At 43.8% G+C, this 16,251-nt stretch overlaps 1 protein-coding gene across 1 annotated transcript in view; it reads right to left on the bottom strand.

Moving 5' to 3' along the window:
- Positions 1 to 8,365: 8,365 nt before the first annotated feature.
- The window catches only part of LOC119703345 (amine oxidase [flavin-containing] B-like), a 50,343-nt gene continuing 42,457 nt past the window's right edge, over positions 8,366 to 16,251 (bottom strand). The window contains exons 12-16 of the mRNA XM_038143124.1: positions 15,952 to 16,049; positions 14,717 to 14,828; positions 13,093 to 13,155; positions 12,535 to 12,696; positions 8,366 to 9,907 (exon numbers count right to left, since the gene is read on the bottom strand). Coding sequence (XP_037999052.1) covers positions 12,541 to 12,696; positions 13,093 to 13,155; positions 14,717 to 14,828; positions 15,952 to 16,049 — 429 coding nt within the window. The 3' untranslated portion in view covers positions 8,366 to 9,907; positions 12,535 to 12,540. The remainder of the gene's footprint in view (positions 9,908 to 12,534; positions 12,697 to 13,092; positions 13,156 to 14,716; positions 14,829 to 15,951; positions 16,050 to 16,251) is intronic.

Below are 16,251 nucleotides of genomic sequence, written 5' to 3'. Positions count from 1 at the left end.
AATGCCCTTTCTGACAATCAGACCAATTTCCCTGTTTAAACATTAAACATTTAGCTTAAATATTAAACAGCCAGGCATCTTTCTTAAACCAATTTTGAAACAGAATGGGACTGAGTTTATCACCACTGACAACTCCCCAGGTGAGCTGCTGCTGGTATTAAAGCTGGGAGGATGAAGCACCAGGGAAACACCTCTTTCTTTTTGGGGCCAAGCAGAGCCCTCACCCAGGCTGGGGAATGGGAAAACCTTCGGACACCTTCCCAAATCAAGGGTGCTCAGTGCCCCAGTTTTTGGAGGAAGAGCTTTGCACTTCTTTGGCAGAAGTGGGAAATGTTCTGTCCTCTTTGAATACAGGGTGAGATGGGAGAGGCTGAGGTCCACACCAAGCCCTTCAGCACCAGTGTGGGAACTAAATTGCATTGACACCCCTGGGAAATGGGAAAACCTTAGGTGAAAGGGCTGCTGGAAGTAAAACAAAGACCAGAGCAAGCAGTGGCAGAAGGAGTAGCAGAGGGAGATAAAAACCCCCTAATTCTCCATAGTTGCAGTGAAATAAGAAGCACCACTGAGCACATAGGTCAGGCAGTCCAAAATAAGCAAGTGGGAGTGATATATGTGAGAAGAGCTGCCTCTTTTTAATCAAGTTGCTGGGTTTTACAGATAGCATAGCAGCTTTGCCTAAGCCCTGGGGATGGAAAAACACTCCTGTGAGTCTCCCTCCTCCTTTCTGGCCCACTCCCCTTGGTTGCAGCTCCTGCCTGCAAAGGGTGACATGGTTGTTCCCCCCTGGCTGCCATCAACCAGCCCATGGGGAACAGGGACCCTGAAACAGGATGGGCTGCTGGGTCAGCAGGGGCTGGATGGGCAGGAGGTACAGGAGAAGAGCCACTGGCTTACTTTTTCACCATCAGCCTAGCAAGGCTTTCCTTCCCTCATTACCTGCCCATCCCACAACCTCCTGGCATGGGAACTGACAACCCAAACCCCTCTGGTTGGAAACCACTGGGTGACAGGTCTGGGAAGAGGCCACCACCCCAAGGAAGCAGTGCCAGGAAGCAGGGGCTCCATGTTTTGGAGCAGAGAATGTGAATGTCCCCCAGGGACAGAGTGGCCTTCCAGTCATGTTCCTTATGTGGGACAAGGGGAAGATCTGACTGGACACACCCAGGTTGCTAAAAAGGTACATCCAATCTCAAAATGGTGAGGGACAGGATGCCCAGAGAACTGGGGCATGCCCCATTCCTGGAAGAGTTCAAGATTTCCCTGGATGGAGCCCCAAGCAGGTTGTTTATTTCAAGGGGAATTGGAATGCGATGATCTTTAAGATCCCTTCCAACTCAAAACATTCTATTACTATGTGAAAATCCACTCTGGGAAAGCAAGAGATTTCTGCCTTCACTTGGCCTTTTTGCTAGTCCTTTACCACCTTTTCAATTCACATTTGATTCAGCCCCCAGGTTTGTACTTGATCTCTTTTCCCAGGATCAAACCTACCCCCCAACTACTGGCAAAATTAGCATTATATTTTTGAACAAAAATACCAGCCAGGGTGATGTGCCAACACAGTCTGACACGTCTCAACATCCAGGTTTCCCACCAGTTGGTTCCCATGTCCCACAGACCAGGTTCTAATGCCTGACAGCAAGGGCTTTCCTCAGCCAGGAACCATGCTGGGGTCAAGCTGGGCTCTGGTTTTATGCTCTCTGCACAGAGTTCAGCTCCCAGCTCCACACACAGAAAAACAAACAAAGAGAGTCCTCTACTGTGAAACATAGCTGTAGTCAGTTCCCTTCCTTGTGGGCTGTTTCTCCCCTGCAACAGTTGATTTTCTCACACACACACAGAGAAAGGAAATTTCATCTTGGTGAAAATCCAGGAGGGGAAATCAAATGTGCTCTTCGTGAGTGAACTGTAACTTTTTCTTTTCCCACTCAGCTCCTGCACTTGGCAACAAATGCTTCAGGCTGCAGCTGCAGTCCTTATTCTGCTCTTTGTTTGTAGTGCTTGGCTTTCCAGGTTCTGTTCCCCGTTCCTGGTGCTCTTTGTTTTGGTTTTTTTAACCCATCTTACATAACAGAGACAGACTAACCCAGGATGCATAGAAGGAGCAGGGAAAAAAGTTTCCCAAGTGAGAGCCCATTGCACATGACAGGAGAGGGAAGCTTTAGGAGTGGTGCTGGCACCTTGCTGGGTGCCAGAGAAGGTCAGCAGTGCCTTCAAGCCACACATCTGTTCTTCCAGAGTCCCAGGGATGTGGTGTTCCCGGGTCTATAATGAACAGATCAGACAGGGGCATGAATTTGCCCTGTCTCTAACCTTACCAAGCACGAGAAAATATAAGACAGTTGCCCTTTGCCATCTGTATCTTCCTACACTTCTTCTTTATGAAATATGCCTGCCACTCACAGTACAAGAGGGCAGCTGCCACTTGAGATGAGGTTGAAAATGAAGCAAAGGATATAATTATTGCTTGTGTTGGCATTTGGACTTCCATGACCAGATCCCTCACTTGAAAACTTGGATTATAGCCTGAGCCCCATCATTTTCATCAAAACCTTGGTTAAATCCAGGACACCTGGCTGAATTCCAAAAGGCAGAGGCTGGCATTTCAGGGGGATTTCTGTCAGCAGACACCAGCTGCAGACAGCTGAGCTGAAGCACGGCCGGCTCAGCAGCATGGCACAGGCTGAAATAAGGACTGTCATCTTCTGGGATACCTCAGAGCAGTATTTTATCACCTCACAAAAAAATCTGTGTCAAGAGCTTCACACTTTGGTTTGCAGAAAGGTCTCTGTGGGCATTTCTGCACTGCTGTTCACCCTTCCTGTTAGACTCTGGAAGAGAAGCACACTAAAGGGAATGATGCAAGTCCTCACCTTTAAGCATGAGTTCTCACCCATCTCCAAGCTCTGATGTGCCACACTGGGCGAAGCAGAGAAAGGCAGGCTCCATCCCTGCAACCTCTGCCTCCTGGCCAGTCCCTGGCAGAAATCAGGGCAGTGAAATGGCTGAGGCACCAAGCCCCTGCCAGCTCTGCAAAACTTCCTCCAAAGGGCAACTCGAGTCCTGCCTCCTGCTGGGCAGCAGAAAGGAGTTGGAAGAAAAGTGTGAGCACAGATCCTAAATGCACCTGGGCATTCCCCTTCTCAAAGAAGGGAGTTTCTGTGGGGACAATCTGCTTTGCAGTGATGGATACAGGTGCTGGCTCAAATATGCACCCTCTGAAAAATTGCTCTGGCCAAACTCCATCTCATAAAGAATTATTGGGAAATAATATAGTTTCTAATTTAGTTAAATAATCTTGTTCCACTTTGGACTGAATTGGCAAGTGGAGGCTGGAGTAATGTCTTCCCTTGATTTTGATGAAGTACAAGCATGCATTTCAATTGTTTAAGATAATGACTGCACAGCCCAATGGGACACCTCCCTGCCTCAGACCTGGAATAGAAGTTTCTACATCTGAAATTATAATGTAATTTCTGCTAAATGCAACACTGCTGTGCAAAGTGTTTTCTTACAGCTCGGAGCATATGCAAATTGGGCACAGCCTGAGGGCTGACAAGGATGCCTCAGTGCATTATTGATATGTTTCCTTTTCCCTGCTCCCTGCCAGCCAAGCACCAGAGCGTATTCGAGTGCAGTGTAAAATCCCAGCAGGCAGAGGGGCAAGCAGAGCCACTTGACAAACCAAATCATCCAAAGGCTGGTGTTTCTGCTGGGTACCACTTCCTCAAGTGCTTCTTGGAGTCTCTGCTGCTGCAGGGAAATGGGACTCAGAGACACTCCCCCTCTCAAAGACACTGCTAAAGTTCCATGACATTATGCCCTTGGGCTGGTGAGGCTGGTCTGTGTTTGCTCAGCCCCTTTCTGCTGTAGGTCACATGAATGGATCACTTAGATTTGGATGAAGATTTTTTTCTCCCCCACAAAGCTGCAGGGGTGGTGGGAAGGAGTCTACGGAGCCTGTAGATGTCAGAGTAAACGGAGCTGGATGGAAATGGATTCTTTTGTTAGGGCTGTTCTGTGAAGAAAGGACTAGAAACATTGCTATCAGAAAATTCACTGTGCACACAGCAAAACACCAGCCCCGGAAGAAAGCTAATACCTTTTGCTTCTAAATTAGAGACAGCACCTCGCCTTCTGTAAAAACACAGGGTGAGACCAGCTTGGACTCAAAACAGCTTGGTTTGCCTCTTCCAGCAGTGCCAGGAGGAATGGAGAACTGGGATGAGCCAGCTTGGCACTGGTACAGCCCCAGAGGATGAAGCAGTGTGTGTTTCACAGGTATTTTGACACCACGAAAGACATGGACCTGCTGGGGTGGGCCCAGGGGAGGGTCACTAAGCTGGTGACAGGACTGGAGCACCTCCCCTGTAAGAACAGGCTGAGAGAATTGGGGCTGTTCAGCCTGGGGAACAGAAGGCTCTGGGGAGACCTTAGAGAACCTTCCAGTACCTAAAAGGGATGGAAAGGGACTTTTTAGCAGGGCTTGTTGTGATAGAACGAAGGGGTTAGTACTAAAAAAGATAGATTTAGATTAGATATAGGGTGAAACAATGGAACTGCTTGCCCAGAGAAGTTGTAGATGACCCATTCCTGGAAATGTTCAAGGCCAGGCTGGATGGGGCTCTGGGCACCCTGATCTAGTTGAAAATGTCCCTGCCCGTGGCAGGGGGTTTGGGCTAGGTGACCTAGAAAGATCCCCTTTCTACATCCCCTCAAACCCAAGCTATTCTATTTTTTAATTTTTTTTTTTTAGCTTTTTCTAGCCTAACTTCAGAATAGCTTATTGCTGTTGACTGTACAGACCATGCACACTAAAATCAACTTACAAAGCCTTTTACTCAGGTGTATTTTTTCACAGCTTATCTTGACACTCAGCTGCTAACTGAAGGCTTTGCTAGCAAACTCTGCTAATATTATGACTAAAATATCATGGCTCTGTTTCCAGTGACAAGCAAACTCAGCTACAGCCTGCCTGGGTAAAGGACAGCTGTGTATTAACACATTTTATGTGCAGCTGCATATTAACATGCAACATGTTAGACTCACAGAGCCCATATCATCCCTGGTGCATTTCTTCAAAGCTAAATGCCCCAAGAAGTACCTAATTGCCATCAGCAGCTGGTGGGAGGTAGAAGCTGCCCAGTTTGGTACCCGAAGCTCATCTGTGTCACAGGGCAGGGCTGGTTTAGGGTGTTTCTCTTGGGCCTCTGGAAGAGCTGCTTCCTTTTGGTGCAGCAGTTGGAGGCTGAGCAAGGTGCCCTTGAATGTCTGAGAGGCACAAGGCAACTGAGTTTTGGCTCATGAGTTGCCCTCTAGGTGGGTAAACATGTGCTCTTCGCAGGAAAAGTGAGATGCAAGTCAATTCCATCCAAGAACTGAATTTCAGAATCCCTTCCATCCCTCCTACATGGACACAGAGAGAGAAGGATACGTCTGCAGGAGTCCCACAGTACCTGCATGGGCTCAAACAGCAGATGAGGATGAGGAGTCCCCTTCCACACCCACACCACAGAGCAGGACCAACCTGTGGAAAAATGTATCTTTTTTCCAGCAGATACCAAACTGTACTTTGGTTCTACCATCTAAGGCCTATCATTCTTGGATTTTTGGTTTTTTCTGAGGCTCAGGGAGAATTTTTCCTGTCTGTAGCCAGAAGGCAAAACTCATCAGTCCCTCCAACATTTTGGGATCTGTTCCAGATGATCAATTGGTAGAATTACATAAGACAAGAAGAAAAAATTATCCTCAGCTCTTGTAGCACTGAGTTTTGCATGATTTAGCCAAATAATTTGCACACACATCCCATCCTCTTCTAAACAATGACTGAGAATTCTAATTGGTTTCTTGGGAAATTATATTTGCGTCTTTTACAGATGTTAAAACAAAATTGATTTCTTCTGTATTAATCTGTCCACATTAATTTTCTGTACACTGGACTGATGGAAATAATGAAGCACCCCTCGGCTGACACAGTCTCTTTGAAGTGCACACTGAAGCTTTGTAAATAACTAAATTAATAATAATACCATTTCAGTTATGTCCTCGGCAATGCTCCAGGTTATGTCTGAGCAAAGGGTTAAAAAGGTAGGTCAAATCTGACTCCACTTTTCACCCCTCACCTCTGTGAATCACATGTTTAACTGTTTAAGAACTGTCATTAAAACCCACATCCATCACACAACCTGCACTCACATCAACAAACCCAACCAAACAAAGCAAGAGAAAAATTCCCCCCACAAAAATCAAAGTAACATCATCACAACATAGAACAAAAAATGGCAATTCACACAAAATCCACCCCTTGTGCCTTCACCACAATTACAGCAAAAATTCACCGTGAACGTTCTACTCTCTAACATTGTTCAGTCCACATTTTGCCCAGACTTCCCCAATTACCATCCTTACCTCAAAATCATCACAATCCTGGGTTTCAGCACCAAAAGCACTGAGGTGGCTTGACCCTGGCTGGATGCCAGACACCCACCAAAGCCACTCTGTCACTCCCCTCCTCAGCTGGACAGAGGACAGAAGATATAACAAATGGTTCATGAGTCAAGATAGGATAGGGAGAGATCTCTCATCAATACCATCATGGGTAAACCAGGCTGAGCTTGGGGAGAATAATTGAATTAATTAGCAACAAAATCAGAGCAGGATAATGAGAAGTAAAAATAAATTGCAAACACAACAACTTTGTAAAAACAAAACAACTTCCTCCTTCCATCTTCCACCTTCCATCCCTCCCTCCTCCCCCAGGGGTGCAGGGAGATGGGGAATGGGGTTATGGTGAGTCCATCACACACTGCTCTGCCACTGCTCAGGGAGAGGAGTGCTTCCCCTGCTCCAGCGTGGGATCCCTCCCATGGGAGACAGCTCTCCATGAACTTCTGCAATGTGAGTCCAGCCCACAGGCAACAGTTCTCCACAAATTGCTTCACTGTGGGTTATTCTTCCACAGGGTCAGCCCTTCAGGCACAGCCTGCTCCAATGTGGGTCCCCCACAGGGTCACAAGTCCTGCGAGGAGACCTGCTCCAGGGTGGGCTCCTCTCTTCATGGGCCTCCCATGGGCTCACAGCCCCCTCTCAGCATCCCTGTGCCCCGTTTTGGGTCTCCTCCCTGGGCTGCAGGTGATCTCTGCATCCCTGTGCCCTCCTGGGCTGCAGGTGATCTCTGCATCCCTGTGCCCTCCTGGGCTGCAGCTGATCTCTGCACCCCTGTGCCCTCCTGGGCTGCAGGGCACAGCTGCCCCACCAGGGTCTCACCATGGGCTGCAGGGGAATCCCAGCTCCAGCCCCTGGAGCAGCTCCTGCCCCTCCCCTGCCCTGACCTTGGTGTCTGCAGGGCTCTGCCTCTCACACATTCTCACCCAGCTCTTCTCTGGCTGCAATTACATCTGCACTGTAACATTTTTCCTTCCTAAATTTGTTATCCCAGAGGTGTTGCCACCTTTTCCAACCAGCCCAGCCCTGGCCAGCAGTGGGTCCGTCCTGGAGCTGTCAGGGATTGGATCTGCTGGACATGGGGGAAGCTTCCAGAAGCTTCTCAGAGAAACCACCCCTGTAGCCCCCCTGCTTCCAAAACCAGGCCATGCAAACCCACACAGCAGCAATGTTTTAGAGGCATAACCACTTGCTGGCTGCTTTGAGGGCTGTGAAATGCATTGCTGGTTCTGACACATTTCTTAGGGGACAGATGCTTTAGAGAGTGTGTGAAGGATTAGTTGAGGGTGTTTGCTTTCATTGTATTTGTGCTCTTTTATGGCTTGTAATGCTGAAAGTTAAGCCTATACAAAGAGCACTGCACACTTCAGAGGTTTTTCACATAGATGGTTACACTTTCTCCAGTATTCATGGCCAACAGTTTTGTGCAACACCGGTCCCTTCCCAAAAGCAAATTTGTTCTTCAGTTCCATTATCTCTCTAGCACTGACACGGAGCTAGTGGGTGAAATTAAGTGATTTTGGTCTCTCTTTTCTTCTAGGGTTTTTATGTTTACATCACACAGTATTTGGTACCAGGTCTGTATCTTCTTATGTTCAGTTTGAGCCACCTGCACTATAATAGTAAAAAAAAAACCTCTTAAGTTTAAGAGAGTTGGTCATCTATACTACTACCAAACGTGGTTTGATTTTATTTTTAATTGTGTATTTAAGGGGCTGGGGGGGAGGTTGCACTGTTTTGGGGGGTCGCTTGGGTGGGTTTGTATTTTTTATTTTATACTCTCCTTTTCTTTACAGAGTTTTCTTTACTAAGAAAAGCTGAAGCTACAGGTTTCAGTGTGAAATGCAAAATGCTGTGTCAGTAAGTAATGCCACTGCAACCAAGTCAAAAGGGACTTCCACAAAAGAAAAGCCTCAAGTAACACATGTGACATGACAATATTTATTGATTCTAATTAAGGTTAAAAAAATTTCACAGCTGTCAGATAAAAATATCTGCAGAGCCTATTTAAAAGAGAGCTGAAGAAGGAAACCAAGGGAGACAGTCACCACAGAGGCACTTTAGAAAATGCTACAGTTATAAAAGGCACAAATTCATCACACACACAGCATATATATTCCTGCAAAGTGAAGTCACTCTTATTAATTTTTTTTTTTTCCAAAACACAGAGGCAGGCACCACTGAGCACTGACCTGCACAGGAGCACAGCAGACACGCTAAAAGCGGCAGTCTAAGACAACGCCTACACGAATTCACTGCAGAGACACTTGGAAAGCCAGGCTGCTTTGGCTGTCTCATTTTTACACTCTGTTCTTCAACAGAAGGAAGATCAGGGTGATCTTAAGGTGGTGGAGACAGGAGAGGGAATGTTAGTTCATTTGAACATAGGTCAGGTTAATTTGTGAATGTTTCTCACCTGTGATTTGAGGGGGGTTTGCTTTTTGCCCAAAAGCAGTGGCAGGTCTGTTATTTAATCTTGGCTCCCTAGTACTTCTAGGGGTCATACAATTCCTTCTTCTTCAAAAATATTACTTTTTCATGTCTCAAAAAGGGGAAAAAAATCTTAAAATTTCTGCACATCTGTAAAGCCTACTCCAGTGAAACAACAGTCCCACTGTGGACACAGAAAGATTTCTTTAAGCCCCATAGTTTCTTGTCCAGGCCATGGGTTCCAGTGATGGACAATGCTCAGAGAGGAACTTAATTACTTAAATAATGTCTTTGTATTGAGAGCAGATGTGCTATTTGGAATCAAGAGCTGCACTGGGGAAAAAAATGCACAAATTAAAGGGCAGACAAGGGGGCTGCCTCAGATTGCTCACACCCTTGTTATTGTTGAGTAGTTTATGCTATTAGATTTCAAGTACTTTGGTTAACACAGATTTTTATGCCATGAGCCAGCATTCCTTGCAATGTACAGTGGCTATCAGAACAGTGTACAAGAAAGTAAATTTCTTTTTTTTTTTGTAAACTCTTATGAGCATTACAAAATATGCATGGTAACACAGTTCAATTTGTAGGAGACAAATACAATTATTTCCATGGTTGCTCCTATAGTACATTTTACAAAGCTGGTAAACTCTTGGAACTTTCATGACAGCAGTTGTCTCATCAAATGTGTTACTAAATTAAGAATACAGCACGACTGATTATCCATTAAAACAGACTTCATTCCTCTCTTCAAAGGGTTGGCATCAATTTTAATTTCAAAAATGTAAGCCAGTGCTAACAGTTCCCTCTACCCATAGGGAAGCAGCTTGATTCTCTACCTCCATTTGTCAATTCCCTCATCATGCTGGCATCCATGTACACAAGGTGCCACGTATTCCTTTTGTGTGGAAATGTTGAGAAAACAGTGGCAAATCCTTTTTTAATCCCACAGTGGTGGTAAGGTCCACAGCACAATCATAGCAAGACACGGCTGTAAAGACAGAGAGAGCTTTCCAAAAGCTTTGGCAGTCTGCAAGGAAGAAGACAGAGATTTTAGAGTGTTAATCCAGCTCCAACCAGATTTGATCAGAAATCTCAGGGAATCCAAATTTATTTTGAATAAATCCCTGTCTCACCTACTTTAGTTGTGGATGAATAAGATGAGAAATGCTTTGTGGGATTGCTTTTTTTTTTCCAATTTTTCTTTCACTTTGAAATTAAGAATAAGGTTTATAAATATAGAAACTTTTCAATATTTTTTTAATTAGCCAATCTCATGAAAAGTTTAAGTTCTGATTCAGTTCAGTTTTAACTACCTAATTTCTGGTTTTGACTGGAATTTCTCCCCCTGTGGCACACAGCACGATCTTGTTAAACTGGGAAAAACTTCTGCCAGGTTCAGAAGCAAAGAAGAGAGAAATACATTTTGGATGTGAACAAAACCGATTTATCCTCATTAGTTTCATGAATTTGCTCCCCTTTAGAGAATGTGTATTCTAGGGCAGAAGCAGGACCTGAATTCCAAACAGTTTTGGCAGAAAAATCATCTGCAAATGCAGCAGCTCTTTATATGAAACATACATATTCACTGTCTAGCACTTACAATATTGGGGCCAGGACTTCAAAAATGTCTTCCCAAATTTAGGTTCCTGTGTTTATTTCTGGACTGAGAATCATGTGAGTTGCCAAAGCTCTGAACTTCCCATTCAGCTTTCAGTTCCTAATTCACGTAGTAAATAAATCACAGGGAGAGAAAGCCACGTGGAAGCTCTCTGCAGAAGGCAAATGTCCCAGCAAATTACAGCTCGATGTGATACAACCAGAGAGGCCATATGCACGCTGCTGCACTCCTCCTCTGCCTTAAAGATCTTTATGCCTGAAAAGTTCCCCCATGCATTTTAAAGGGCCGTTATGAGGCTGTTCATTTGTGATAAAATCCAAGCTGCTGCTACAAGATGATGTTTAACCGGCACATCAAGTTAAAAAGAACAAAACCTAAGGGCCAGAAAGCGAGGTGCTGCTCACAAATGTTACAGCTTTCCAAGCAGTTCAGTGCATTTCCATGGGACTGTTTGGAGAACAAAGTACTGCTCTACACAAGTAAGATCAGATGCTAGCCCAAAAAGCCTGCCTGAGACTGGTGATGCAGCTCCTCCACCATCTGCTCACACCAGTTGCTGAAGTTATTATTACACTTCCCTCCACGACTCTTTACTGCAATCCAATATTTTTTACATATTAAATTGCTACTCCTTGAAGGGAGGAGTGCAGCAAACAGGGTCTGAAAAATTCCAGACATCTCCAACTTCATGTGCACCAGATCTTGTTCTCAGCCATACCCCCCTGTTTCATCTTGTGCGCACTTAACACAGCAGACATATCTAGAACAAGGTACCATCACACTGACAAGTAGGCACTGAGGTTTTGGTGAGTGGATTTTTTCTTTCACTTCTCCCCCCATCCACCCCTGCATACTGCCTTCTTTCTATCTTCTTTTTTTTTCCCCATTGTTTGAACAATATCAAGCTGTGGGGAGCAGAAGCACTTGCATACTTGCACGTGACTCTCCAATCCACAGCTCTCTTTGATCTCACTATCATTTAGATCCCTTATTAGTTACCAAAAGTGCATAGTCAGTGCAACACAGCACAGCAGGCAGAAGTGGAAGTGCTAATCCCATCAATATGGTTGTTAGGAAAGACCAAAACTCTAAATCAGCAAAACTGTGTTCAGTGTGAAGCAAGAGTTTGGGGGCAAATAAGTTGGGTTTGTTTTTGTTTGTTTGTTTTGTTTGTTTTTCCTGTATTTTGTTTGTTTAATGCCAACATTACATTTTGAAGCCCATTGTGCCCTAGCAGGGCAGAGACAGCCTCAGGCTGCTCACAGGGACAGAGTCCACTGGGCAGGAGCTCTGCTGTGCCTGGCAGCTGTGGACACATCTGGGGAGCCTGAAGTTCAACCACGTTGCCAAACACAGCAGGACTATTGTCCTTTAGCTCACTGTAGGGCACACATGCCACTGGAAATGCCAGCATCCTACGGTTGCATAGTTCAGATGGATAAATTTAGCCTGGCTTGTCCCTTAGGTGCTCCCTGGGTAAGAAATAAAAACACAGTTTCTTACCAGCCTTGCATGAACTATCTGATTATTCTGAAAGCTGTGGATTTCTTTTCTCAATGAACCCCACAGGAAGGAAAAAATCCTTTGATTACAACTAGAGATTTTGTTGTACAGTACAGAACAAATAGGGCCTCTGGAGACTTGGGGTTCAGGGTCTGGTTCAACATAAGAGTAAAATCAACCAGAAATCTCACCAGAATAGGCTTCAGAGAGGTATTTTGTCACTTCTGTTCTGAGATCTGGATCAAAACCTCAAGGTGATAACACTTGGTACCCCAGAAATTCAACAACTAAGTTACTGCTAGAAGGGCTGGACCCCAGGGGTTCTTTTTCAATATGGATCCCTTTACTATTTCCCTTCCCTCTTGCCTGTTTTCTCTACTGTTTTCACCTCTCCCTCAGATTTTGGAGACAGAAACGTACATGACAAAAAAAAGAGGAAAAAAAAAAGAGGAAAAAAAAAAGAGGAAAAAAAAGAGAAAATCCCTCTGAAAAAAAGAGAAAATCCCTCAATTGTGAGGCATTGGAGTTGGCACCTTTTTTCAGTTTCGAACCAGAAGTCCCTTTTTGTAGGCAAATAAGCCAGCTGCAGCCACAGAGGTGAAGAAAGTGGAAAATCCAATCAGCTTCAGCAGTCCTGGCACAGATGGCAAGTTCCTCTCCCAGAAGGTTGTAGTGATGGGCAAAGCTGGCACATCCTGTGGGGAGAGCATCCATTACCAACATAGCATCTCCACGGTGAGGAGGGATATAAATCAAGAGATGCTTGCAGCAGGAACAGAACTGTGTTGAAGCAGTAATATCTTATCAAGAAGCAGTATATCTAGATTTTCTGCTCAGTTAAAGGGAAGAACACACACATGGAAAGGATTCACAGCCCAGTTAAGAACGGCAGCTCTTTCCAATCCCGCCTTACAAATTGTCAGATGGGTTTCTATCCTCTTCCTTTTTTAGGGAAGGGAAATTTTGGTGAATAAGGGGAAGTTTATTGTGGCTTTGATTCAGTGAACTCATAAAAAACAGACAAAAAATTTATCTCACCAGCAAAACAGCAGGAAAAAACCCCAATTCATTTTACCTACATAAATACTTACAACTGATTCAGGTTCTGGCTTCCAAATTTCACTGTCTGGGATTTTCCTCATAGCAAACAGTATCTGAAAATAAATAACATTCTCAATAAGTACCACTGATTCTTCAAGACAGAAAAAGAAAAGCTGGCTTCAATTGTTGTTTAAAAATGGAATGACTGAGCACATAAATCAAAATGTATTAAAATTTTAAAAGAAAACTCAACCTTTTACAACTTATTTCTGTAGAGAGCTGATATTTAATAAGACACTCCTCCTAGTGGAACATAGAAAAATCTCTTTATGCTTAGTTAGTCCATGCAAGATATTGGAATTTGGCCTGTCCCAGGGGAACAGGATAATGGGATTATGACTAAGAGTCAAGCAGACTCATGGCAAAGTGAGGCATGAAGACACTAGCTACAAGAAATAGCTTCTTTTGCAAATTTTATCATGATGTAGGAAGAGGAACAGCATTCTAGGAGTGATGACAGACCACTACTTTCAGCCAGAGAAAAGCAAAATTAAAAACTAAAAGCTTTGCAATGGGAAAGTTCCCATTCCAAGTATCAAAAATAGCAGAGATCAGTAGGATAGCAAAGACTATTGAAATTATATTTAGGGAAGATAGCAAGACTAGCTTCTTCTAGAGTGAAATAAAATGGAGATGGTGATAAAAATGTTTTCTCACTTCCAGGTATTTGTAGATTGAAGATTTAACATCTTTTATGAGGGGCTTTTAGTGTAGACAACACTCATGGACAATGTGAACTCTTCAATGCAGGAGAGTGAGAAGCACTAAATTTTCAACTTGTTTTCCTTTAATAAGTAAATAAGGAAAGGAAAACATCAAAATTTTTACCAGTCAAGTTCATTTATCTAGTCCTCTGCTGAGGAGGCTCTGCTGCAATGTCCTTATATCAGAGAGGTCATGAGACCTCTGGACCTTTTCAGGAGCACCTCAGGTATAACTTTCTCAAATGGGATAATTTATGAACAATTGATCTCTGTCTCTTGGGGCAGGGGCATGGGCTAGATAAACTCTCCACATTCCTTCCAGGACAATTTGTGTTCCTTGAGTAGTTTTTAGCCACAAGGTTCCCTTCACCTCATAAAACAAAGATTAAATTTCTTTTGCTGCTCCATAAACTCTAACGTTCTGGAAAATACTCCGGAAATTAGCATTTTCTCAGAAGAAGAATATCTAAGTCCTTGTTTAGTGACTCTTGTGTTAAGGCTGTCTCAGTGGAACATCACTGTGCTGGAAACATTGAGGAAGGGCCTGGCTTGGTGTGCAGAGCTGCAGGACTGAGCTGTTCCCCTGCTCTAACAGCCAGGATCTCTCAGTACAATGATTAACAGATTTGGGAGAAAAATGACTGGGGGAGAATTTGGGACTTATGTAAAAGAAGAAATAATATATTCCTACAAACAAGGTGAGAATTTGACAAAATAGCCAGAGCCCTTCCTAACATTCCAAATCTAAGTGCAAAACCTTCATCCTTTTTGAAGTCAATCCCCTTTGCAGGGATTTGCATTGACATTCAGAACATCCGAAGCTGTCAGCCCTCAGTTCTCATTTCCCCTCCAACCACAAGAGCTTTTATTTTCCACAGGACATTTTACAGTGTCCCCTGAGCCTCTGTACCTCTCTGGCTGCTCTTTCTCCAGCCTGGACAGCCCCCTCCATGTATCCACTCCACTCAGTGGCTGTCTCTGTGCCAGCAAAATAAATCCTGCCAACGGGCTGCCGAATGATCCTGGAGGGGGACAAGCAAAAAGGCACATCAGCTGTATCAGGAAAGAACTGAAATAGCTGGGTTAATGCTGGAATAAAAATGTTTCAAATGACAGCAAGCAATTGAAGATAATAGCTGGGTGAGTGGAGCTGGAGGGGGAGTCTGAGTTGCATTTAATTTCTTACAGCGAACACGCCAGTGTTCACATTTTTAAAATGTTTACACTGTTCAGAGGTGAAAATGACAAGTAAAGGTGAAAAGGAAAACTATTTTGAGATGAGACTTACACTATCTCACAGTTCCAGCCTGTGGCATAGGTACCCATGCCAGGCATTACTGGCACAGTGCAGCATTCTGAAGTACATCCCCATAATATTCGAAGCAATAAGTAAATAAACAAAAAGCATTGTTTTAACTCTATTTTTGCCAGAATCTGCAATAATTATCATTTTAATTACTTCAAATACTAAGGCCTCCATAAGCTCTTTGTTATAACTGCTTTGTTGCTCTAAGTTACTTTTAAATTATAAGAACTTAAACTTCAAGAACTTAAACTTCAAAAGTACAGATATTCTACCACATTAAAACCTGTGTATCTAAATCAAATCACCAGTCTGAAGTAAGTCTTTTTCTTCTTGGTAAATCTTATTTTCATGCAAAAAATTAAGGGGAGAAGACTGTATACAACAGCACACTGATCACTATATTAAGCTTGCACTGCTAAAAAGAAAGGAATGGTCCAAAGAAATCAATCATTACCATCAACATTAGCAAGAACTAATTCTCTGTCAGTATTTTTAAATCATCAGCTAAAGGCGTGCTTGAAATGATTACGCTGATCTCAAATACCCAAAGCCATTTTTGTAAGTAGACCATGGAAGCTTCCCAACTCCCTTCCCAGAAGCTCCTCAGCTGAACTCACCAAATGACAGGAGTGGATAAAAACCCCTCATGATACTGTACTCATCCATCATAAAGCCCAACAGAGACAAGTGGAAGGTCATCCCATCTGTTTCAAACATCCCCCAGTGATCTTAAAGGTATGAAGCGAGCAGTGACAGAGGATTTATGACCCTTTCTGAGGATATTTATTAACTTGGTCTTATCTTAGCACTCCAAAGCCCACTATAAATAGACACTGTACCTTCCATACTGAGTCATTATGCCTGGTGGGAAGTAGGCTGTGTAGCAGCCCCCAGAATACTGCTCTTCACACCAGTTCTTCTCTTCATAATGCACAGGCTGTAAAACAGAGATTAATTCACTCAGGGAAAGGACAAAGTCTCGAGGAAGTTAATAACAGAACTGAGGAGAGAGCAGAGAAGAACAGTTTATCATTTGTTACATGTCAACATCTGACAAGATGAGCACATTTAACAAGTCTCTTAATGCAGCATGAGCTCAACACAATAAGCCCTGATTTTTTTAAAATAAGAATACACTT

The sequence above is a fragment of the Motacilla alba genome, chromosome 1 (genome assembly GCF_015832195.1).
Source record: "Motacilla alba alba isolate MOTALB_02 chromosome 1, Motacilla_alba_V1.0_pri, whole genome shotgun sequence".
In the NCBI taxonomy this organism is placed as follows: domain Eukaryota; kingdom Metazoa; phylum Chordata; class Aves; order Passeriformes; family Motacillidae; genus Motacilla; species Motacilla alba.
The sequence above is the reverse complement of the archived record's forward strand: the minus strand, read 5'-3'. Positions and strand labels throughout refer to the sequence as shown.